This window comes from Archocentrus centrarchus, chromosome 15, assembly GCF_007364275.1.
Source record: "Archocentrus centrarchus isolate MPI-CPG fArcCen1 chromosome 15, fArcCen1, whole genome shotgun sequence".
Classification (NCBI taxonomy): Eukaryota; Metazoa; Chordata; class Actinopteri; order Cichliformes; family Cichlidae; genus Archocentrus; species Archocentrus centrarchus.
In genome coordinates this window covers 23,335,088-23,360,810 of record NC_044360.1, presented here as the reverse complement: position 1 = coordinate 23,360,810, position 25,723 = coordinate 23,335,088, and the positions used below count along the sequence as shown (strand labels likewise).

The window sequence follows — 25,723 nt, the reverse complement described above, 5'->3', positions numbered from 1 at the left end:
TTCAGCTCCAAAGCAGCTCAGAGCAGTTAAAGACATATTTCATTTTGCTGTAATAAAGTCATTCACACAATACATATTAAGAAGAAACAATAAAAAACATTAATGTCGGGTGTTTTATCACAGCATAAAGCAGCCTGACACGGGGCGAGAGGTAGGGTACACCCTGTACAGGTCGCCAGCCCGTGGCAGGGCCAACAAAGAGGGACAGACAACTCTCATTCACACCTATGGGCAATTTAGAATGACCAGTTAACCTAACCCCAGTAACTGTATGTCTTTGGACTGTGGGAGGAAACTTGCAAACTCCACACAGCGAGAGGTCCAAGGCGAAGGTGGAATCGAACCCAGACCTTCTAGATGTCATTCTAGCTGTGAGGCAGCAATGCTGACCACCACTCCACTGTGCTGCCCGCCTCCTAAATCACTCAGTCCTAAATCTAGCAGCATACTGTATCACACTGTGGAAATCTTGGCATGTCTCGGATGTAATTTGTTATGTAAAAATGCTTTAAGGTTTACAGTGTTCAGCATGTCTGACATTACAATGCCTTGTTACATTATAAATATGTAACAAGGCATTTTGGTGGACCATGAATACCAACAGTCATAACAGTGTGGACCAAAGGGTTGGACGGTTCACTAACCATCTCAGAAACAGCTCCAAGTGGAAGCATACTACTGTACCAACATGCCTCTCATTATCCCAGCTGGAGAGGAGTCTGATAGCCTCAGCACATGCCTCAGATGATTAGTGTATGGTACAGTGCTTTGTGATATTGTGCTTTACATAATGTTTCAGTCATGGGGCTCTGTTGCCGGTTACTGGTCCATGCTCTGATGACCCGCTGGCCTGTGTCCAACTCTGCCAATAGTGTTGTCCCTCTGGAGACAGTGGCCCTTTTATTATAATCACGTATAATCTACACACAGCTGTCTGTTTTCTACTGTATTGGCAACACTGCAATCATCCGTTTGAAGAATATTAAATAAAGGGACGTGAAAATGACCTCAGCTCTTCTCAGATTTTCATTTTACTCACTCTTGTCGGCATAGTGACCCTGAGCTTGCCATCCTAAAACGGACCCCGACCATTTGTTGCAGGAACTCGGTTAAAAGAAAAGTATGGGCTACCTCTCACTCCAGTGTCAGTGAGTTTTAGTGACCGCCCACAACTCTTTCCACAACCACTGGCTTCGATGTATCACTCGCTCCTTTAACGCAGGACTGCTCGGCTGCCTCGGAAAGACGGACCATGGAGCTCGTTTGTCTGATTTTTCTCGGTTTTGTGTGCTCGGCGCAGAGCGTAAATCGAGACGAACTTTTTCCTTTTGGTCCGAGCGCAGGAGACCAGCTACTGGAACCAGGGAATGACCAGACGTACAAGCTTGAGCTGAGCAAACCGGTGCTCTTTTATGATGGCACTTTCCACCACATCTTTGTAAGTTAACTCGTAACTTTTTTTTTACTATTACACTCTAATAATACGCTCGAGCGGGATTTACCGACTGCCCGTCGTTCTTGCGTAATTGCGCATTAGCCAGAAACGGGGTAAAGTTTAAACAATTCCTGGAAGTTGCAAAATATGACTACGGCAGGGTATCACTTTTTTCTCTGGATGTAGGGTATTTGTAAATATTGAATTTCTTATCACAGAGGCTCTATCGCATCGAAAGCATGTGTCCAGGCATTTTCTGTGTGTTTCCCTTGACTTTATCATTTTACTGCTGACACAAAATACCAAACCTTCTTTTGCAATCCACCCCAAAAGCACCCAGTGATGAGCCCGTGTAAGTTAACAGCGTGGTCACTGGGAGGCATATTTCTGAGATAAATGCATACATTTTAAAACTGTATCATTTGCTAGACTATTTACTGTTGTTCTGCAGTGCTTTTAAAATGAAGCTGCACCATTGTGGGTAACAAACAGGCCTTTATTCCCTGTACTTCTGCTTTCAAAGAAAAGCGCTACATCTCTGAGAGTAGAAACTGTGCCATCACAGTGTAATCACTCTAACAGATACATTTCCCAAAGCTTTCCTCATGTTTAATATATAAAGATTTTATACTGGCTAAAATAATCACTATTAATATTTCTTTACAAGGCCTTCAAGCTCTGTAAAACAACATTTTATTTAGTAAACCATTTAGGGTACCATTTATTCCATAGTAGCATGTCCAGTCTCAACCCAGTGGAGACTGTTTCTGCACATTCTCCTTAAATGGAGATTGTTCAGAGATAAAAAAAAAAAAAAGTCGTGATTAGCACAGGAGCCTGACGCTTCAGTGAAACGCGTTCAGCAATCAGTCTGCTGACTGCCTCCAGGTTAACCTTCCATTACCCACCACAAACATATTTCTGTGCTGCAGTCAGGATGCCCTAAAGAGTTTTGTTTTCATCTACGAGACGGTCTGCCCTGAACTGTCTGTGCCCTGTGGGGGGGAACAGTAATGCTTTTCACCTCATGTCTGTGATCCATATTTTATTGAACTCTTGCATGTCAGCCACTAGCTTTAGAGTTCTCTTTCTGCAGTGCCTCTGTGAGCGAAGGATCACTGATCATTTTCCCAGATCTATCCTCCATTTTGGCAGGAAGTTTCTGTCATGACGCTTTGTGTGCAATCTTTAGGCTCTCTGGGCCTACTCATCAGGGGCAAGGACAGGAAGCCAGGCCAGGCATAGTGTTTTTCCTATTCCTTTGGCCAGGAAGTGAAGGAGCCCCCATGTCCAGAGTGTGTTTGTGTATGTGTGTGTGTGTGTGTGATTTCTTGACATGAGCCCAGGTTTTCTTTCTCTTTCTTTTTACAAGCCTTGCATGTGTTCACAGGAAACCGTTGCAAGTGTGTAAAGACTGGGTTAAATGGCATCTTGTTTGTTCATTAGCACAGCAGCAGGACATAGCTGCTGACTGAAGTAATTAGTGTAATGAAGATCAAAGTGGGTCAGATTGAACTGGGATTGTCTCTGTTGGGAAACGTTTCAAGTTGTGCCAAGAAGAAAGTCACACAGCGTTGCAGTCATTTCATTATTTTGTCATCCAGATTAGTAACTTTAGCTTTTCATTTCAGATTAATACCAATGGGTTTGTTGCCACAACAGAGCCAGCAAGCGAGCTGACATATCTTGGCAAAATGCCCCCAAATTTTGGCATGATTGCAGCTCTGCAAGGAGACCTGCACACAAGCGACGGCGTGGGGAAGGTTTTCTTCCGTGAGGACTCCAATCCTGGTATTCTACGTCGGGCAGCTGAGCACATCAACAGGGCCTTCCCCGAGGACGATGAAGTAGATCCCGCCCGTGCTGTGGTGATCACCTGGGTTGATGTAACCACCCATGGACCTCAGAGCAGAGGGGATAGCCTCATCAAGAAGGTGAGCATCACGTGGTTATTCAAGTGATCAGGGGTGGATCTGGTCATTGACATCCTCTCAAATGTTCTGTTCCTCAGAGAAACACCTTTCAGCTGGTTATTGCATCTCTGGAGACCGCCTCATATGCTATTGTCCTCTATCCGAGGGACGGGGTGAAGTTTTCCTCCACGCCTGTAGGAGACAGGGATGTGATCATGCATGCTGGTTTCAGTAAAGGTTTGGTCCGGGGTTTTTTGACTTCCAACGAGGGGCCGTACTACCGAACCACCACTGATGACGAGGAATCCGTGAGGGCTTTAGCAGAGTAAGTCAGCCAGTAACAGTGACTGTTCTTGAAGATCTGTTTTCAGCCCAGAAACCTAAAGTTTCCCCTTCACAGGGAAACAAACTCTGGCCTGCGCGGTGTATGGGTGTACGAGATTGGGACCTCTCCCTATTTTTCCAACGTGGCTCCAGGTGAGGTCACAGAGCTGCCCACTGAGGCTCCACCACAAGAAGATGCTGATGCTTATGAAGAGTCCAGTGCTGCGAGGAGGCCGATATATACTGACGGACAAGTGGTGGCCTACCCTCATTATCAGCTGGGACAGACTGAAGTCCATCCAGTTCAGTACCAACCACAGAACCCAGAAGTGGTGGAGGTGGATGATACGATTCTAAACGTAGATGGTGAGTTCACAACAGAAAGGTTGACTGCTCTCGGTAACGACCGCATTCACTGATTGCAGCGCGCTCTGCTGTCTGCTGTCAGTCAGACTGTATTTTAGAGACAGGATGTCATATATAAATGTGGATTGCACTTCTTTTAGCAGCACTGCTGGGTTAGCTGTTCCAGTCGTGCTGTTCTTACTGTTCATATTTCCTATGTTTTCAGTGTTCTCGTACAACTTTGGGAGATGTGAAAACAATCGAAACAAATGCTCCCAGTTTGCTGACTGCAGGGACTATCCCAATGGATACTGCTGCCACTGCAGGCCTGGCTTCTATGGCAACGGGATACAGTGTGTGGCCGAAGGTACGCTTCTTATTCAAACTTGTGCAGTTTCGCATCTAGTTCTTGGATGAAATTCATTTGAATTCACCTCAAATTGAAGTTTGTTTGCTCATCTCTGTGACTAACTTCGATGGTGTGGATGTGTTTTTGCAGGAAAGCCACAGAGGGTGAATGGCAAAGTAAACGGAAGAGTGTTTATAGGCAGCTCTCCTTCTCCGGTGGAGTTCACCAGCATTGACCTCCACTCTTATGTTGTTGTTAATGAGGGTCGAGCCTACGTCGCCATCAGTGACCTCCCTCCCGCTGTAGGGCCCTCACTGGAGCCCCTAGTGTCAGTTACTGGTGTGATTGGGTGGGCGTTTGCTCTAGAGCACCCTGGCTTCAAGAATGGCTTCAGTATCATTGGTGAGGGGAAAAGAACTTTGCAATATCTCATAAAGTGGCACTCAGTAGCTTCTTGTGTAGTTTTTACAGGTTTAATAAAAATAGTGGGAAGCATAAATTCCTGTAAACAACTGTCAGTGCTGCTGCAAACACAGCTTGCATACAGCTGCAGTCTTACTCACTGTCCCCCATGAATTCCACTGACATTGCCTCAGCTGTAGCAGAAGGCCATGAGACAAAGTTCATCCCAGGCCAGAGTCTTCAAGTTAACATGCTCCTCTCTGGCCCATGCAGGGGGGGAGTTCACTCGGCAAGCCGAGGTGACCTTTGTGCCAGGGAACGAGAAGGTGATCATCAGGCAAGAGTTTAAAGGCATCGATGAGCACGACCACCTGATTGTGACCACCTCCCTGGACGGCCGGGTCCCCGAGTTGCCTCGCGGCTCCAGTGTGCAGATCGACCCTTACTCTGAGATCTACCAGTACAGCCACAACTGTAAGATATAGCTTGAACAGACAGTGAATTTCACTGCCTTTTCTGATTTTGAACTAAACCCGTCCATCTCACCTTTCAGTGATCACCTCATCTTCCATGCGGGACTACATAGTGAGCTTTCCGGACGGATCCACGGAAACCAGGACGTTCCAGTGGCGCCAGACCATCTCCTTCAATGGCTGCCAGCATGGCGAGACTTTGAGAGACATGAAAGCTACACAGATGCTAAGCGTGGACCAGATCTTTGTCACATACAATCCTGACCAACAACTCATCCGGTTTGCACTGACCAGCAAAATCGGGGACATCAATGGTGAGAAGATTTTTCGTTTTCCTGTTTGGTTTGAGCTCACATCCTTCCTCAGGAACAACATATCCTGACCAAGAGATCATTTTTACCAGAAGGCCTTTTGTTGCTATTGTTAAATGGTAAAAATTTGTAAGTTTTGCTTAGAAAAAAAACAAAATAACAGCATAGAAATAAAATTCACCTTCCCTTCTCAGGAGGGCAGCCGCAGGAGAACCCATGCTTCACCGGAAGACACGGATGTGACACGAATGCTGTTTGCAGACCCGGAGGAGGAACCCAGTTCACTTGCCAGTGCGCTTCTGGTTTCAATGGTGATGGGCGCACATGTTATGGTAAGAAGTGCCTATGCAATAATACAAGAGAGGACCGTTTTCCATTCTTTAAGGCAGCAAAGAGCATTTAGAGTTTACTTTTTGTGTTTTCAAATAAATCAAACTGTTTCCATATCTTGTCAAACTCATTTAAATTAACCCAGGTTTCTAAAGCCTTCCTTCCTGACAAGGGAACTGCACAATCATACAATTAGCCGGGGGTCTCACAGGACATAAACAAAGTGTCAACCCAGTCTTTTGCATTAGAGACCAAACAGGAAGAGGAAGGAAGGATTTCAGACAGATGCTATCGTAAAACAATTAAGAAATCTAATCAGGATCCTTTCTTTGATCCCACAGTGTTTGGTAATGAAGAACTTAACTGGCAAATCCAGACTTCAGTGCTCAAAAAAATACTTTTCAAATCAAGTCAGTTTGTTTACATAGCCCAATATCACATGTAAAGAGAACTGGATTTCACACCCATAGAAAATGGATGGATTAAAATTTTCATTTTCATGTTTTTGAAGTTTAAAACATCAACGTATGAAAACAGACAAATAAACAAATGAGCTGTTGTCATTTTAGCACTGATCACTGTTTTTTTTTTTAAAAATCAGATATTGATGAATGCAGAGAGGATCCTCAGCTCTGCGGTCCCCACGCTGTCTGCAACAACCAGCCCGGGACCTTCCGCTGTGAGTGCGAAGAAGGGTATCAGTTCGGTAGCGATGGGCAAACCTGCACTGGTAAGTGGTGTTTGTGTGCTGTCAGGTGTTACTACATATTTGACAAACCTCACCTTGTTCGAGCGAGGTACAGGTTCAAACATAACCTTTAATAAAATCCATCAAAATTAGCTAGTTTCACACCATATTCCCCACCGATATAAGCGACTTTATTCCAAACCCAGTAAGGGTTGTGCCACAGTCTGGGAGCGACATGCTCGGCGTTGAGACTGGAAACGGGGAAAACAGCTTGAAAGCAGCTCTGCACAGATCACCCAGTCAACACGTTATTTTTTCACAAGTTGATAGTATTTCCCAGAACTCATTCGGCTTCTCCTCAGAGGTTACTCCACCTGCGGACCTGTGTCGTACCTGTGATGATCCTCAGCGTGCTTCGTGCAGCCACACCGGAGGCTTGTCCTACGTCTGCACCTGCCTGAAAGGGTTCACAGGAGACGGTAGAATCTGCCGAGGTACTGCAGAGAGACACAATACTTTTTTGTGGGAATTTGCCATTTTTTTTCTGTTGCCTGACATTACAGTGAATTAAATACTTGGAGATTCTAAAAGGTTAAAAAAATAAATAAATAAAAGTGAGAGAGAGAGAAGAAATATATGCTGAAAGTAGCAACTGTATGCAGCGTGTAGGTCAGTCAGTGTGTCTTAAGGATTTGAATTGTTACAAGTGAATTTTGAACTGTTACACCATCTGCTGAGGACTGTGGGCAGTGATGCTGGTTGCATAATACATCAACAGAAACTGAAGAGTAAAATATTAAAAACAGATGGGACTCTTAAGCGTAGAAGTCCCGAATCTGGGGGTAGGATCTTATTTTTTTTGGCCTGCCTCATTCCATACTGTCCACATGTTTTTTTGCTTGATTTCCTGCTATCCAAGAAAAGTTTCAGGCACAGGCTTATCGAGGTTATACTGTAGATCTCCACCAGTAAAATGACACAACAAATCATATTTTAGATTATCCAGTCTGTTTTATTATTTTCTGCTCTCTCATCCTCCATCCATGCATTCTTCCATCTCATCATCATCATCTCATCCTCCCGCCTGAAGACATAGACGAGTGCCAGCAAGGCAAGTGTCATCCAGACGCTGTGTGTCACAACACCCAGGGATCCTTTACCTGCCAGTGCAGGCCGGGTTACAGCGGCGATGGCTTCCAGTGCGTTCCTGGTAGGTGGGATCTTTGAATCACATTGCATGAAACAGTAAATTTGTTGTTAGTTGGCTTAATCACAAATTCACTGTGGGAACTGAATATGAAGCCTGTGTAGTTACATGTTTATTCTGGAGGTCTTCTGTGGGAATTCAGAGGGTTGAATAATCGTTTTCTTTGATGTAGTTTTACAAAATGGGTCATTTTAATTCACAGCCTTGTAGCCCTTTAGGCCGGAGGGGTGTTTGGAAATGAATTCCATGCCAGAGTATATTGGTGCCAGCTTGAATCTGTTTCTCATTCCCTCCTGGGAAGCGCGAGGAATTTGTCAAGGGTTGTGGATTTTATGTGTAGCTCAATTTAAAATAGAAGACCCCAAAAACATAAGGAAACAAGTTCACGAGAAGTTTATTGTAGGCTGTATTTGTTCATATTGGAGTCTTTTTTTCGTTCTTCTCTTCAGGGAGGCCAAAAACACGTTGTGAGATCCACAGAGACAGCGTCCTGGGTGAGACAGGGTTTGGCCCACGGGGACCGCGGCCTCCCGTTGGCCAGTACGTCCCCATGTGTGATGAGAACGGTGAATATCGATCCATGCAGTGCCACGGCAGCACGGGACAGTGCTGGTGCGTGGACCGAAACGGACAGGAGATCTCCGGGACTCGTGCCGGACCTGGCAGCACACCAATGTGTGAGTAAATCGCATGTTTAGCGCTCAGATGCAGCGTGTTGAAGGTTTGCTGAACTGATTTGTGTCTGTCTCAATTAGGTATCGACCACAGCAGCGGGCAAACACCTATCGGACCCCGGCCACGGCCCGACGTCGACGCCCTGACCCCGGGAACACACCTGTTGTATGCCCAGAGCGGCAGGATAGAGCACGTTCCACTGGAAGGCTATGACATGAAAAAGAACGATGCCAGGCCTGTGCTCCATCTCCCTGTAAGTTTTTGTTACAGAGGGGAGCTATTCGATTAATTTTGAATGGCTTTTGCTGCATTATTTTACTGTTTGATCATTGTGAATTGTTCACAACAGACGCATGCTTATAAATGCACAGTTTCCTGTCGGGATTGTTTATTTAATTAAAATCATATAAGAGAAAACAGAAAACAGCTGCATTAAAAAAAAAACCCCTCTCAGTCCGGTCCATCGCGTTGCTTGTGCTGAAACGTCCGTCAGCTCTGCAAGTTTTTTCCCATCTGCTTCATGCATTCAAAGCTTGCACTTTACTGGGGGCACATGGTGACATTTGCTCTAATTGCTAACATCAGTCAGACGGCTTCAGTCTGCATTTCTTGTTATGCTGATTTCCAAACCAGCTGGCCTGAGGTCTCCTCGAGCTCCTGAATGTGTGGCTCAGTTTGTTTAGATTTAAAGTCTAGACGCTAACGTCCAAAAACACATCTGCTCCACATTCTGGACCACTGCCGTGTGAAGAAAGTTGAGTTTTGAAGGTTTGTTGTTTGCTAACCCCCCACAGGAGAAGGTAATTATCGGTGTGGCCTATGACTGCGTGGAGAAAATGGTGTACTGGACAGAAATCACATCTCCCTCCATCAGCAAGGCCAACATCCAGGGGGGAGACCCCACTGCTGTCATTAGTTCAGGTCGTGTTTTCTTCTTCTGCTCGTGCACCTACATTTACAGATGTTCACGAAAGAGGAGGTTAAAAACAAACAAACAAACTATAAAATGCATCCTCTTAACAGGTTTGGAAAGCCCAGAGGGGATTGCCATCGACCACTTGGGGCGAACAATGTTCTGGACGGATTCTGCGAAGGATCGCATCGAGGTGGCGTCTCTGGACGGGTCTAAGCGACGTGTCCTCATAAACACTGATCTCGTCAACCCCCGAGCGATCATCGCTGACCCTTCCAACGGGTGCGTTTATGATTTAACAGCTTGTTTGCTGAACATACGCCGAGTCAGACAGCAGTCTCTATGAAAACCTGATGATGCTCGTTTACTGTAAAGAGCAGGTAACATTTACAAACAGACTGATGCAGAATGAGTACTACAGGAAACTCACTCTCTACCTGTCCTACAACAGTAATCTGTACTGGGCTGACTGGAACCGTGAAGCTCCCAAGATTGAGACCTCTTACATGGATGGATCCAATAGACGGGTGCTGGTTAAAGACAATCTTGGCCTGCCAAACGGCCTGACTTATGACCGTCACAGTTCTCAGCTTTGTTGGGCAGACGCAGGTAGATGTCAAATGGTTGACTCATCTGTGAAATGGCGTCTGCTGTGTGATCAACACTAATTAAAAACTTCTCGCCTGTAGGCACGCATAAAATGGAGTGCATGGATCCTGGACGGGGGGGTCGCAGTAAGGTTTTGGAGGGGATCCAGTACCCTTTTGGAATTACAGCTTTCGGGAAAAACATCTACTACACCGACTGGCGGAGGTTTGATTTGTATTTTAAGGATTGTTTCTAAAGTCTAATTTTTCCAGGGAATTATATCCTGGTCTGAATAATTCCTACATCTGAAATTTGTTTATAAATGAGACCCACTGGTGTTGTAGCATCCAGGACATTATGCAGACTTTACCCACGATCCACTGTGCAATGTAAGAATGTTGATCTGTCAAGGCAGAGGAAGGCGAGGATAGGCTAAAGGTCAAATTGCTGCCCACACTCCAACCGGCCCCTTCATGTTTTCCAGGGCAGGGTCCGGACACTCCCACAGTCAAAACTGTGGAGCTGCCTCCACGTTATTTATTCCTTAGAGACTGCAACAAGGTGGGGGCTGTTGTTTGTGTGTGTGTGTGTGTGTGTGTGTGTGTGTGTGTGTGTGTGTGTGTGTGTGTGTGTGTGTACATGAGGTGAGGAGGAGTCCTAAAAAGTGACAGCTGCTTGCAATTTCTCAGCCCCAGACGTCTGTGAGTGACCTGCACAGGGCCTCCCTGTGATCTCACCGGGGCCGTAACTCCACAGAGGAAAGGTTCACAGGAGGTGGTGTGGTGTGGGAGGCATGCATTTAAACAGCTTACAACAAACAATGTCATGTTATGGCTAAGAAAACTATCCCCCCCACCCCTTACCCTTACTCATTCTTGACAAACTTTGTAGAAAACATAAGGAGGCGGATGATTGCTCAAGCTGAGATAGTCCCAGATGGCTAAACTCTTGTGCTGACTGTGTTTACAACAGGGATGCCGTGGTTGCGGTGGACCGCTATGCTAGCCGGGAGTCAGACGAGTTCCAGCCTCAGAAGCGGACCAGGTTGTATGGGATCGCCACAGCCTATGCCCAGTGTCCTTCAGGTATGAGATTGTGATGACACATTCCTCTTAAATTCCCTTTCTTCACATGACTGGACCTGTCTTTCCACTGCATCTGACAGCAATGTGCAGCTCCACTGTGGAGCCGTACGCAGAAGCAGGTTGACCCTCATATATCTGGGGGCTACCTTTGAGCTGAGCTTGTTATCAGCTCTTTTTACTCTTCAGGGCCCAGCTGCCCAGTTTTTATGACCTCTCTGAAGAACTCTTTGTGTGCTTTGCAAGCAAGAAAAATAAGTTCACTCCTTAATCTTAAAGCAGCTGGAGGAATTCTGCAGCTAGTATTTATTATCAAGCAAGAGGGATGACTAATGGGGCCAGGCAGCATCCTCTCTTCTAGATAAAGCTAAAGCCAGGGAATGCAGAGTCAAGGGAGAGGGCCCCCAACATCTGGAGTGTGCTATGTGCTTCCTTTCGATTTGTTTAGTACATTTGTAACAAACAGTGAAGAGACTATTTCCCGCTGATTCCCCCACACTATAAAATATTTATTTTCCCATCCATCAGGGCAAAACTACTGTGCTGCAAACAACGGCGGCTGCAGTCACCTCTGTTTAGCAACACCGAACGGCCGTTCCTGCAAGTGTCCCGACAACGCAGCCGAGGTGGGCTGCGTGGAGAGAGAGTACTGAAAGGAGGCGGCCAGAGTCAACAAGTTTGAATGCAACATTAGGAGCCACTCAGCATGACTAAATTCTAACTGCTGAAAACCCAGAAGCACCTCTGAAAATAAGAGGTGAACTTTACTGTGCCTTTTATTGCTCAGCGTTATTCTTATCTACTTTTTTCTTTTTTTTTTTTTTTTTTTTTTTTGGTACATTTCCCATTTATAAATTCACAATGAATTGTAAGTATAAACACAGCCATGTCAACCTTTTTTCCTAAGTGCACATAAACTGAGAATGAAGCTCAAGGGATGCATAATTTAATGTGAAGTATATCAGAGCGGTCGAGGACATCATCTCATGCCAGCTGTGCTACACTTAACCTACACTCCTGGAGGTGTTATTGTGGAACAGGGAGGGGCTGGGTGGGCTGGGGCCAACACACACCCACACACACACACAGTGGGATGAGTTTACATGCTGGGCAGAAATGAGAAAGAATAAACATTTTTCTAACAATGTGGGCTGATGAGTTTGTTGCTTTACAGCGACATCCTGTGTTAGGTAAGTTAATCACAAACACATTTTTATTTTATTTTATTTTTTTGCGGTAGGCGTCGCCGTTGTGAAACCCTAACGGGACAGTTCCTACTCCGGTTGAATAAATAACTTGTCTTGCAGATTTATATGTATGAAAATGTAATAAATGTTTATTCTTAAAAAAAATTCCACACGACTTTTATCGTGCCATATACACATCATTTCTTCCGGCAGCCCTATTTCAACAAGCAGTGTGTGTAAAGACTGTGTATGTGTGTTTTTTTTTTTTATTTTTGCGCGTGTTTGTATGATGCTTGTACTTTCTCAAAAAGAATCTGGAAAAGCTGCCACTGCCACCCACGCAGTCTGCGTGCTGAGCAGGTGGATGCGTACGTCAGTGGTGCATTAAGAGACTCATAATAAACCCGGAATATTCTTTTAATCATAAGAGTTTGAAAACGCGGCATTCCCCCTGTCCAGTGACCTGTCGCGGTATGTTTTGAACGCCTTTAAGGGCATTTACACAGAACACAGCAGGAGAAAATTATAAAGCCATGACCTTTTGTATCCAAAATCTCAACTTAGAAGTGAAACTGTAGTGGTTTAAGCTTTCGAGCCCACAGGTACGGAGCAGCACGGGGGATTGTGACCATAACCAACAGATGTGCTCGTCTTGCTTCACGGATTACCGTTTGGTCATTAAAATGTAAGATCAAGAAAAAAAGGCAATGTCCCGAAGCCCCAAATAATGTAACCATAAATAAAAGCAGCAAATGTTTACCCCCCCCCCCCCCCCCCCCCAAAGATTCATCATTACGCGATAATTTCTTCTGCCAATCGACTGATTTGTTCAGCAATTGCACCAGCCCTAATTTATAAGTAATCTATCTAGAGTTTCATCCTCGTGATAACCCTTATCAGCAACAAAACTAAGATTAGCGCGTGCGCTGCGATTTTTAGATCATTCATCATGAGTGTGGCGGCTTCTTACTACAAGTACACAAAAAGAGCTAATTACACTTAACAAAGAAAAAGAATAAGCTCGTATATGAGCCAGCCTGTTTTTAGCGTCCTCAAACGCGCCACCATCCCCCACAGCTAAAAGCTTTGATTGATCGAGCAAAGAGCTGCGTGTCATCCAATGGGGAGCAGGACAGGAGTCTGTGGGCGTGCCACGAACGGTGACCTCGAGTGATCATTCGCATCCTCACACTTGTCTGTGAGGAAAAATCCCACCAGCGCATTTAAAACGTGAATTTAAGATAAATGTTGGCTTTCTGGGTAAACGGAAAGGTTTTACGTGATCTCTAAATTACATTTGAGGTTTTGTGTGTTTTGCTGTTATGTGTGTCTGTGATGTGACTAAAAATTATTTTAAAAATATGTCCATAACATACGCACAAAGATGTGAAGTCTTCGATCATATTTATATCTTCTGATCAATTAAATCGCGAAATTAGTGTAACTGCTTCGGTGTTATTCCAAGATTCTAGGAGCTTCTTTGCAGGCAACCGAAGGGGCTGTACGATGTAGGGAGCTGTCTTGCAGTCAGCGCTGAGGGCTGAAATGACTCAGTATACTCGGAGCTGGATGAAGGCTAGCTTTAGCTGGCTTTAATTTGGAGGAAACGAAGGTATGTAGCACAATAAATGTTTCCTAATTAGAGGCAGATGTTATAACTGTAAGACAGATGTAGCGATACTCGTGTCGCCTGCTTGTTTTGGATGTTTTTGCAGATGTATTGGCGGCTCTCTGACACAGTTTGACAGCTGCCGCACACAGGACGATGCAGAGCCGCTAACGTTACGGCTGCGGGCTTAAGAGCCAGAAACTCAGAAACAGCTTCTTTATTCGTTAAAACCGGTCGTAGAAGTCAGGCGGTATCGCGCATCTGAAGCTAATATGGTATTTATTCAGACATTTTTGTTAAAGTTATTGTGGTTGCTGGCTTGTTTCATTTTCGGTCAAGGTATCTGCAACGATAAACACGGTCATGGAGCGGGACTTTCAAAATAAAACTAATCAGTCCACAGCTGGCCGTAAAGAGAGAGAAATCATTAAGAAGCGAGAGTTGTGGAGTGCCCATGCATTTTAAATCTGGAGTAGGGTGGCCACATATTGAGTTACCATTAGAAATTTATATATTTCTTTTGTTTCTTTATAGAAACTAAATGACAACATTATAATTTTCCATAACACATTTGAAACGAAATTAAACACACACATAAAACCCATGAAAATAGCATCTCATGTAAACATATTTTTGAATAATTTAAGCTTTTACCGTCGGAATACAGTAATCATCGAACTCAAAATGCTGTATTTGAAGTTTTAGCAAGCAGTGTTCATTTACTGCAGTATAAAGGTAGTCTTTTATTTTGAAAACAACATCCCTTAACGGAAATGGGTTGCGTGTTGCCGCCTTCCGACTTGACGCACGGTCTGGCAGATACCTAGCTAGCTAACTGTGTGTCCGTTTTGTTTTGGTAATACCATAGTGTGTCAGCTGAAGTTTATGGCTCAGGTGCGTGTTTTTTTTTTTGGTTTTTGTTTTTTTTTTTCCCTCAGCGTTAGTGTATCTGCGTGCGTTGACACAAGCTCATTCTGCCTCGCTAAACCAAGACACTTTTGTGTTTTCCTGCAGAAGCCCAGGTTAAAAGTGGGAGATCAGCGCAGTTAAGGATGAATGTGCTATGAAAAACTCAGGAGAAGATTTGGGGCTTCGTTCGCGTTATTCGGGGCACTTCCAGCCACCTGGAGGATTGAGAAGGAACCCCCGAAGGAGACTTTTCTGATTCCTGACTTCCTCAACGCCCAGACTTGGTGTTGTGCCCGGAGGTGTGGATGACATGGCCAGTCCACAGCAGACGGATCTGTGCTACGCGTGGGAAAAGTACATGGACTGTAGACTGCAGGGAGCAGATCTGCAGGTATGGCTCTGAAGGCAGGAGTCTCACAACAGAGGGCTTTCTCTGGGTGGTGGTGATGTTTACTTTTGCAGGAGCAGACCCCCCCCCCCCCAAAAAAAAGAGTGGAGAGTCTTGAATACTGTTAGACATATGTGGTGTTTATTCTGATGGAGACAGATTATTTGTTTTTAGCATGGTACAGTTGCCAAACCGGTTCTCCAGGATATCATTCATCCGCATGAGTTGATAGTGTGTTATTTATGCTTGAATAGTATTTTATTCTGTGGCAGGTGCCGGTATGAGAGCTTTTAAAGCTTGATTAAAAACTGCTGAATAAGGTGAACTTATCCAGTAGTATTATATTTCTCCTTTTGGCCTTCACTGTGCTGATGCCAATGCTCCAGTATGCCTTTTGTGCAGAATTATACATAATATATAATTGACTTGGGGGGGTGACCACAGGTGAAGACTCACTATCAAAGAAAATGACTCCCCATGAATTTTTGCACATGCCTTGAATCTCTGTGTTACTCTCGAGGTCACCGGGCGCCATTTATGTGGTCAGAAATGAAACAGATACACAACACAAAAACCTGTGCTGGCCCAGTTGAGTCACTGCACTGAGGTGGAGGCAGGTGTAAACCACAGATTGTTCTGTATTAGCACTGCATAAGTTAACTTTCTTTTCTATGTCACTGTGTGTGTGTGTGTGTGTGTGTGTGTGTGGTAGTGATTCTTGAAATCTGTCAGACCTCTGCAGCGCTTTCATCCCCCTCTTTCTGTCAGAGAGTGAACAGCATCCAGATCACGAGACTTGGATTAGGTTCAAACTGCAGGCCTAAGAGTGCGCGTGCACACATTCTCACACTCATATGGGTTGCTGATTTAGCCATTATGCACATCATTACTTTTGATTAATCATGTGTGATTTGTCCTTTTAAAGACAGACCTACTACCATTTTTAAACCTAATTAGTGTTGAGCAGGCCTTGAGGGTTTATTCTCTCTTGGAAATAATGACTTCCTTCCTCCACAGTCATCATCTCTTTGCTGGTGTAGAATGCTTCATTGCTTTGTTAATCATATTGGTCTGCATTATGATATCAGCTGGAGAAATGGTGCTGGCGTTTTCTCAGTGGTTGCAACACTTTGAATGTGCCAAGCAGGCTCTGCCTCTCTATTAATGGTAACTTTTGTCAGTTTTCTTGTGACAAATCTCTTGGGGCAGCTGTGTTCGCTCCTCCACCTGTCAGCTTCACAGTGATCAAAGTGCCGTGTGAGTCTGTGTGTAGAGAGATGATTAGGTGAGCACAGCTGTACTCTCCAGTGTTCTGATCCAGTAGCTTTGGCTCCTGGCTGGGCCTGCAGCACACACATGTACAGCTCATTCTGCCAACCCCTTCGGTGCACAAGGGTTACGTTCTGTAACATTTGTCTCACCCAAAGTGCCATTTTCTGTTCATGGTAGTCAGTCTACAGGTAAACACGGCAAGGTGGTCCAACTGTTGACAGAAGCAAGGCACTGCTGTGCTGCTCTGCATCCATTTGTGTGGTCACACCTTCGAGAGAAGCGGTGAGGCCAAACACAGCTTCTCTTGCTGCAATCAATAAGAGAGTGCAAAAAAAAAAAAAAAAAGTGTGAAAATATACCGGTGTTGCACCATCTTCTTACTTTTCAGCCTTTATCATCTTTTATTCATGGCTGCTTTTCTTCTTAAGGTGTTTCAGGATTTATTTCACACCCTGTATTTCCATCACTTATTCACAGCGCAATCACTGTGACCATTATCATCAGTACTGGGTGGGCTAACCCTGACTGTAATGTTCTTCTTTTTGTTTTCTCTTGTGGCTTCATTGTTACTTTTTTCTAAGAAAGCAGACAGTACAGGTTTATTTATGTAGCACGTAATCACAGATTTTTATGAAGATATAGAGAACACACAGTTTCTCATCTGTTTTTTTTAAATGCCATAAGGATGACTTTGTTAGAGCTTTTATGTGGCCACTGAAATTTACATGCTCCTCGACGATTACTCAAGCAGTTTCACGGTGGGTGTTAGTTTTTAGTGTCTCAAAGCTGTGCGCAGAGCATGTGTTACTTCTTTGTAGCCAGAGAGAATTATCTCACGCTTATCGTTAGTTGAAGCAAGTTTTGTTGCTGTTTTTTGTTAGCCCTACGGTGAACTGGTGACCCCTCTGGGGTGTACCCCGCCTCAAACCCTGTGACAGTTTGGATAGGCAGTTAATAAAACGTATTTGTAAGTCAAAAAAGGTTGGAGCAAACAGTTCAGATTGATATTCCAACCTCTGTTTGCCGTATGTCACTTCGATACTCCTGCTTGGTGTGCATTCACTCCACATTATGTCCCTTTAGACAACAACAATATGGAATAGCCACAGCTACTTCTTGTGCTGCATTGGTAGTATTTACTAAGGGAGTGTACATGTATCATAGCTTCAGGATAACAGGATTACTGGCATTAAGCCTTTCTTTGCATTCTTTCTTACGCAGCCAAAGCTGCTGTATTAATGTGATCTGCTACAAAGAGGATATTTCAAAGTATCTGTGAGGACACTTTTCATTCAGTCCAGTCTCTCTGAATCTTGATGAGCAGAGTCCATTTAGCAGAATTGCTGCCTGGTGAGGAGCCAGTCAAGAGGCCAAGTTGCTTGTCGTCAGTTGAGTTTCATTATGAATTAACAGGATGTTTCAAAACACCACAGTAAGGTCTTTGAAGCACTTCTCTTTTTCTGGCTTTTGGTACAAAGGAGGTCCAGCTAAGTGATCGTTTGCTTGCTCTGTATGACTCCTGAACCACTCAAAATGCCATTAGTGGAACCAGTTAATGTTGGATTCATGTTAACTCTGCTTGGGTTTAGCTTTTTGCATAAATATAGATAACAAGTCCTTTCCTGCAGGGTGGGTGGACACATCTTGTGAGTAATGGCTTTGGCAGTTTATAATCATTATGGGCTGTAATGTTAATTACACTGTCTCTGCAGTGTCAATTAATGTGTGGCAGCAGATACATGTGTGTAAAACTGATAAAATGGTGTGCTTGATGTTTTTCTGTTTATATTAATTAATTCTTTTTTTTTTAAATGAGGGCAGCGCTGGTCACATATTCCACCCACATCACTTGTCATTACCTTTCTGAACTCTGTTGTGTGCTTCTTATTTGTTCTGTGGCAAAGCTCTGAATCCTTGTCTAAAGAAGATTAAACTTGTTGAGCAAAGCATGAGGCAAAATGTAGTGAATACTAAAAGGGGAGCAAAGATGGCAGTGCTGCTTCACGTTCATCCCCAGTGTTTATTTGGCTTGTCAGGACTGTGGAAGAACAAAGTGTGCCATCCTTTTATTTTTAGCATATTTTGGTTAAAGGCTGTGCTGTGAATGTTATTTCTGTGATTGTATTAACTGAGACCTTACGCCACGCTGTTTGTCTTGCAATGTCAGGCTGTAATGTGCAGACAGCTGAAGCACTTAGAAAGTGCACAGATCCTATCTTAGCAACTGGAACTGTAGCAGTAAAAAGGACAAATGTTCATTATATTATTTTCTTTTCATTTGAGGGTAAATGACACTAAATGGCCTGTAACTTTATCTTATTAAAAAGCATGTATCTGCAAGGCAGTATTCAGTTCAACCCTAGTTTATTAATTAAAGCATCTTTTCTTTTCGTAATATTTGAACTGAAGGAATTATGTTGCATAATTAGATAATCAGTGTGTCTCACTTGTCTTTGTAGCAGTCGGAAAGCGTTCTGTTCTTTCTCGAGGTATTGTAGATTAGTCATTTTGGAATTTAAGTGAGTAACTGAAAAATGTGTCCACCACATAGGCTGGAAAGTTCTCAGTCTTTGTTTTCAGTGTTAGTAATGCCTAACCTCGAGTGATGAGGGGGGATTCACAAAAGCTGTTCTTTATCTTACCTAACATGTCAAAATGACTGATGAACATAGATTTTTATTTTAATTTTTTTGCAAGCATCATCAAAGCAAAGAGAGAGAATAGTAGTAATATAATTATAAAAACATTCAAAAACTTGTTTTTGATTTTTCATCCTGTGTAGCCCAGGGAGACACTTGGAGTTTACTTTTCTGTCATCCACGCTTTCAGTATCTCAGTAACTGTACAGAATATTGACTTTAAACTTGGAGGGTAGCTACGTATTGAAGAGTACAGCTGCAGAGCACACAAACTATAATCCTACCTCCGCTTATACTGCAGTTATTGCCCTTTGTTTACTTTTTGAACTTTCTGTCACGCTTTCAGTCTGTCACACTTTCCGTATCTCAGTAATCGTGCAACATATTGAAGCCTCTGAGCAGGTGTTGCATGTTCTTTTTAACACTCTTGTTATGCTTTGCTAGTACTGGGTTGGACTGCCTTTTGCCTTGAGAATTACCTTTATTTTTTATGGCATAGATTTGAGAAGATGCTGAGATTTTGGTCCGTGTTGACATGATAGCATCACACAGCTGCTGCCGATTTGTCAGCTGCACATCCATGATGCCAATCATTCCACTACATCCCAAAGGTGCTCTACTGGATAAAGATCTGGTGACTGATCTGGTGACTTTGTGACATGGTGGATTATCCTCCAGCCATCAGAGGATGGATACATAAAGGCACGGACGTGGTCAGCAACAATACTCAGGTAGGCTGTGGTGTTTAGGTGATGCTCAGGTGGTACTGAACAGCTGTTACAAGGCAGGATGGATCCATGCATTCATGGTTGCACCAAATGCTGATCTACCATCTAAAAGTCGCAGCAGAACTCAAGACTCATCAGACCAGACAACATTTTTCAAATTTTGGTGCGCCTGTGCAAGCTGCAGCCTCAGTTTCCTGTTTTTTAGCTGGCAGGAGTGGCAGCCGGTGTGGCCTTCTGCTGCTGATCCCTTCTGCTTCAAGATTCGATGTGCTGTGCATTCAGAGATGCTCTTCTGCATACCTTGATTATAACAAGTGCTTATTTGAGTTACTGATGCCGTCTTATCAGCTCAAAGCAGGTTTTTTTTTCTTTCAAAGAGAACAGATGCTCACCGGATATTTTCTTTTTTGTGGTTGTGTGGGAAAATCCCCGTAGATCAGCAGTTTCTGAAAAACTCAGACAACCCATTTTGGCACAAACAGTCATGCTGTGTTCAAAGTCACTAAAATCACCTTTCTTCTTCCCCAATTCTGATGTTTAAACTTCAGCAGGTTGTCTTGACCATGTCTGCACTGAGTTGCTGACATGTGATCAGAGGATAAGCTATTTGCTTTAATGGGGAGTTGAACAGGTGTACCTAACATAGTGGCCATGAGTGGAAAAAAAAAATTTATTTTAAGAATATGAGAAAATGTTGTTCTTCTGATGCATTGCATGTATGTTTCACTCCTGAACAAACAATAGTTTTAGGCTCACTCATTTCTAACGTCTGTCAACACAGTACATAAGTCATTTAATTGCTCAGTGAGTTGCTGATACTTCACTGATAAGTGATTCACCACTGAATTTGAATTCAAGTGATAAGATCATACAGGATCTGATCTTGCAGTCTTGTGATCATAACTCTTTAATAGGCTGTTGTTGGTATTGTGTATCAACACATTTAGTGAAGTTGCTTTGTTAGGCTTGCTGGCTGACCATACACTTGTTTCACATCTGCTTTCATTGTTCTGCCCTTAGCTTCAGCCTAACTCCTACTCGCTCTGGTCTCCAGGGCTGTTCCAAACGATTGACTGAGTGGATGAATTATTCATTGCTCTGGTTTGGGGTTGAGTCAGATCCCAGCCATCGCTCTGCCTCGGCTTTTTCCACCCAGTGGCTTGTTATTAAGTCAGATTCCTTCTCAAAACCAAAAAAAAAAAACAAACCCACAGTCTCTCAGGCCACCAGGGAAGAGAAAGGCCAGAGCAGGTTGTTTTGGTTGTAATTTTGACTAACACCAGCTTACGTGCTATCTCCCTATAATGAAAACAATGAATTTAGGGTAGCACATTTTCATTTCCTGCACAGTGGCCATGCTCAAATAAAGGTCACTGCTTGTGACAGCGAGGACCCGAGAGTAGCAAAAAAAACACCAACACCCTTTTTTTTTTTTTTTTTTTTTTCTTTTGGATCGTGGCTTCCTGATATTTTGTGTGTGTCTCAGTGGGAGGGAAAAAAAAAAAGCACTTCATTATGTTGTTTATGATCTTGAGTGAAAGGATTCTGATCTCTGACTCATAGCGGAAATGTGAAACGTTAGGGGCCCCTCATGATGCTCATCACCCAAATGTCAAATTAGATCAGTGGGGATCGCAAACTGGGAAGAAAAGGAAAAAAAATTGCATAACTAACACTACACGTCCTCGCTCATGAGGACAGGATCACATCGCTTTCAATGCCTCTGCCAAGTTGTTGCCTACCTAATTATCTAAGGAGAGATTGAGAGGAAAGTCTGTACCAGCGTGGGTGACTCACCCATCACACTCCCATGACTAGGTCTCCCATGATCACCAATTGGATAAAGACACAGGTCACAGCAACTGTATCCAAGCAATTATGGAAAGTCAGAGTTTCAGCTGAAAACATAAATTGCTACCATGTAATGTAGAGTAGGGAAGTCTGATTTGAATCTCTGTGGTTTCTGTCTGGTTATGCTGTGTCAGTTTTACCAAATTAATCTTAAACACATGCAGTGATGGTCCATGAAAGGAAAGGGTGGTGTTACCAAAGTTGCCTGTGATTAAATTATGTTAAGGCATTCTGCTGTCATGAGATATAAAACAGAAAGTAACGCCTCAAATAAGGCGATAGTAATAGAAGTCTGCAGTGGCAAGTGTCAACCCACCCAGACAGCCTGCGTACGTCTACATGACAAATGAGCGGATAAAGAAGTCAGTGCAGAGGAAAGGTCAAAACTTTCCTTTTGTTTACAGAGATGTGTTCACTGAGCTTGTGAACCGCTGATTTCCCTCCTAAGCTGCATTAATCGCTATTGGCAGTCTCTCCATTATCAAATCACGCTGGCTGCTTGGTGCTGAGTGCATTGTAATATTGGATTAGAGCCTCAGAGGAAAAAAAACAAACCTTTGCTGGGAAATTGCATGTTATCTCGAACCATTTAGTTTCCCTTTCCCATATGAGGAATACGACCACAACACAGGTATGCAGATAACACGAGGACAAACCGAGCCATTTCAGATCCTCATTTTGGGAGATTAATTTAATAGACTGCGTGCACAGCTCCAGCATTGCTTCAGGGCTTATTTATCAAACTAATAAAAGTTTTGGCAAGCTTGAAGCTTTGCTCTCCTGCCAGTCACCCCCCTCGCTTTATCTTTGCTCTCATCTGTTGCTGCATTTATTTCCTTCACCTTTATGGTCTTGTCCACATTCATGTTTTTTTTTTTTTTCCCCCCCCCTGTCCTCTCCTGTCTCTCTCATGATCCATGGATTTCTTTTCCTTCCCTTTCCCGTCTGCTCTGTATGATGTTGTCCAGCCCCCTGATGTGCAGTGACACCCCACCCACCCATCCCATCAGTGCTTAGGTGGGTTGTTGCCTCAGCTGTTGAAGTGTCACCCTTCTTGCCCCTGGTGAGTGTGGTCAACTTTGCACTGTCATCATCTGATACCTTAGAGTGTAAGACACCTGCCTTAAAATGCCATACATGCTTTTGACCATATGACTGTAAAATCAGTTTCATACCGTATATAAGCTAACAGAGTAAATAACCTCCCTTGACAGTTATGACACAGGAAGGAAGTTGATTTCCCGCCTAACTGTAGGCTAACAGAGCCGTGTTGCCAGAAAAAAAGCCTCAGTCCTTGTGCTAACTGTGACGCTTAGCAGCAAAAGCTGAGGTGTAACAAAATCTCAGGCACCTGAATAACCAGTATGTAACTTTCCACTCTTGTGTTTCTGTCACAGCGTGTGAGAAAATCACACTTCAACTGTAAATGACACCAAGTTCACTTGTTACAGGGTTTTGTTTTTTTACATCACTTGGCTTTATGGTTTTCTCAAGTCATGCTCTAATTTATGTAATGCTAACAGGCTGTCTTACAATGAATCAGGTTGATGTGACTGACATAATCTGTTATAAAAAGATTCCTGCTATATTAAACTTTAGTGGTATGTTTTTTTTTTTTTTCTTTTTTGGAGAGAAATTGAAGGGCTAATTCTGGGGTACAAAAATAAAAACATCTTTGTAGACGACTTACACTAAGAGTCAAACGCTCTTCTTCAAAGCAAGAAAAAGAGGTCTCAAAGCAAAACAAGCTCTGTTCATTTTCTGCGTTGCTTAAAAAAATTAATAGTTTATGTCCTTTAGGTCTCTGTTGATTCTGTCACTCCACATAAAATCGCTGTAAAGCCAAAGCATTGAAAATTTTAACTCCTGCATTGATGACATCCTTGTTTTCTTGCTAGCAGCATTTCAGTGAAGTAACAAGAAGCTTTAGCCAGGAGTGTGTGTCATATTACGTGCATGCTTCATCACATGTGCCATTTTGCATACATCATACAGACAGATTGGGATCCACTTGTTGAAAACATTGCTACAGGCCAGAGTAACGGTCCAAACCTCCACAGGGAACATTAACGTACACTTTGAGAACTGAGCTCACTTTTTTTTTTTTTTTTTTTTTTTTTTTTTTTTTTTTAGTGATATTTGAGCATGCTTTTGTTTTTATACATCTAATAGTGAGTTGGTTATTTTGGTAGAATCTCAAGCGATCATGGATGTGTTCCATGTATGTAAATGAAATGTATATAAAGGATTTAAATGTGGCTTTATATTATTTTTAACAGAACAACTATAGAAATTGTCATTTAACAATCATACCTTCCAAAAACCACTGTAGGCAACACCCTAAGCTTGTAGTCCTTGTTGCGTAATGTAATTGGTACTATGTGTTGTCTGTTCATTCACTTTGTGACCCAGACACTCGGGGCAGCCACATCACTCAGGGATCAGCGTTGCCTGAATGACTCCAGTCAGCGGTGTCAGATTAGCGGAGGCGTAAAGCTAGCTCCTGTGTGGCATAGGGGACGGCAGTACGCTGGCTTAGTGGCTTGCCTGTCTGCCGGGAAGGTATTAACACACTACCCAGAAAAGCAATGTGGTTAGAAGTGGTCAGATGGCTTGTCTCGCTAGTAAGAAAGTCCCTGTTGCCTTCCAGCTCTGATGAGAGATTTGTGCTTTGTGGTCAGGCTCTGACTGCTGCACTGTCACAAAACTTGTTTTCCCCACATTGATGCATTCTTCAGTACTATTAATATTACTATTTTTATTTCTAATTGTGAAGTTGTATAGTATTTTACACGAGGGTGAGCAGAGTTCAAAATAATTCTTTACTTTGCTGATAAGTTTAGGGAGCTAGGGCAAAGATTGAATTAGAAAATTAGACGGCAAATGTTCTATCTTCAGCAGTGTGAGTTTTAAAGTATAAATGGGTCCTTTTTTTGTTCCAGTGCTTTTATAGTAGAAGGTTAGAGAGCAGAGATAAAATATACTGGCTCCCAGCACTTCATCTGACCTGAAAAATCTATATTGGAGCAATACGCTCACATAATGACATTAGGGGCTTTTACATCACTATTGAATTGACTCTGCTACCATTTCTGATTGTAAAAACCTAAAAATGTCATCAGTAATCTCATAATGCACTGCCACTTTAGAAGAAAATTCTTTCAGGTCCTCGTTGTTTTCGCACATCTGCATAATAACCAGAGTTTGACTGATGTTGCTGCTCTTGTGTCTCATTTGTGTTTCTCTGTGTGTTATCAGGTCAGCCTTCAGAGTCTGGAGAATTTCCTTTGTCTCTTCCATTATGTGCAGCACCACTCCAAGCACAGCAGCAAAGATGCACTGAAGTTCTGGTAAGGTCTCATCACTGTGTCAGCCTCTTAACACCTCATTACAGGGCATTTGTACTTCTGCTGGGTAAAACCCTTGCATGAAATGAACTCTTGAAAGCAGTGGAATCTTAAAGAGCTTTATCAGCACTATTGTAGGCTAATAACACAGTAATTGTAGTTACGGTCTCAAACTAGTCTAGTCAAAAATCAAACAATTAAACAGTTGAAGAGATTAAATAAGAACCGCATACAACTTAATGTACACTATATTGCCGAAGGTATTCACTCACCCTTCCAAGACATTGAATTCATGTGTTCCAATCACTTCCAAGGCCACAGGTGTATAAAATGAAGCACCGAGTGCACAAAGCAGGTCCATAAAGACATGGATGAGCAAGTTTGGTGTGGAAGAACTTGACTGGCCTGCAGGGTTCTGACCTCAACCTTTGGGATGAATTAGAGCGGAGACTGTGAGCCAGGTCTTCTTGACCTCAAAAATGCGCTCCTGGAAGAATGCAAGCCCAAACCTTGTGGAAAGCCTTCCCAGAGGAGTTGTAGCTGCAAAAGGGTGGGCTGACATTATATTAAACTCTATTGATTAAGAATGTGATGTCACTCAAGTTCTGTGAAGACAGAGGAGCGAATACTTTTGGCAGTACAGTGTATGTATGGGACTGATGTGTCATAGACTGGACGCAGTGCCTGCAAACACGGACGCACTGCAGCTATTTTAGTCCTTTTCTTCTGTTTTGGCAGAACTGCAGAAATGACGCATT

General features: G+C 43.3%; 2 protein-coding genes across 7 annotated transcripts in view; both read left to right on the top strand.

Moving 5' to 3' along the window:
• Nucleotides 1-1,168: 1,168 nt before the first annotated feature.
• Nucleotides 1,169-12,353, top strand: nid1a (nidogen 1a). 2 transcript variants are annotated; one of them, XM_030747917.1, is made up of 20 exons: nt 1,169-1,438; nt 3,067-3,369; nt 3,447-3,673; nt 3,749-4,038; nt 4,244-4,384; nt 4,517-4,768; nt 5,042-5,242; nt 5,322-5,555; nt 5,747-5,884; nt 6,484-6,612; nt 6,933-7,064; nt 7,661-7,780; nt 8,227-8,454; nt 8,533-8,705; nt 9,247-9,373; nt 9,476-9,647; nt 9,817-9,974; nt 10,055-10,178; nt 10,926-11,038; nt 11,564-12,353. In XM_030747917.1, exons 1-20 carry the CDS (start codon nt 1,253-1,255, stop codon nt 11,686-11,688), a joined length of 3,573 nt encoding a protein of 1,190 aa, XP_030603777.1. In that variant the 5' UTR covers nt 1,169-1,252; the 3' UTR covers nt 11,689-12,353. The 2 variants fall into 2 exon arrangements, with proteins under 2 accessions (XP_030603777.1, XP_030603778.1); XM_030747918.1 differs by lacking the exons at nt 8,533-8,705; nt 9,247-9,373 and having other exon boundaries at nt 8,227-8,321; nt 9,589-9,647.
• Nucleotides 12,354-24,090: 11,737 nt separating this feature from the next.
• Nucleotides 24,091-25,723, top strand: part of lyst (lysosomal trafficking regulator) — a 51,016-nt gene continuing 49,383 nt past the window's right edge. For 3 of the 5 annotated variants that reach the window (XM_030747895.1, XM_030747894.1, XM_030747893.1), the window contains exons 1-2: nt 24,091-24,180; nt 24,877-24,968. The gene's annotated coding sequence lies outside the window, so the exon portion shown is untranslated. Of the gene's footprint in view, nt 24,181-24,876; nt 24,969-25,723 lie in introns of those variants that run through there. The other 2 variants (XM_030747898.1, XM_030747897.1) reach the window with 2 other exon arrangements.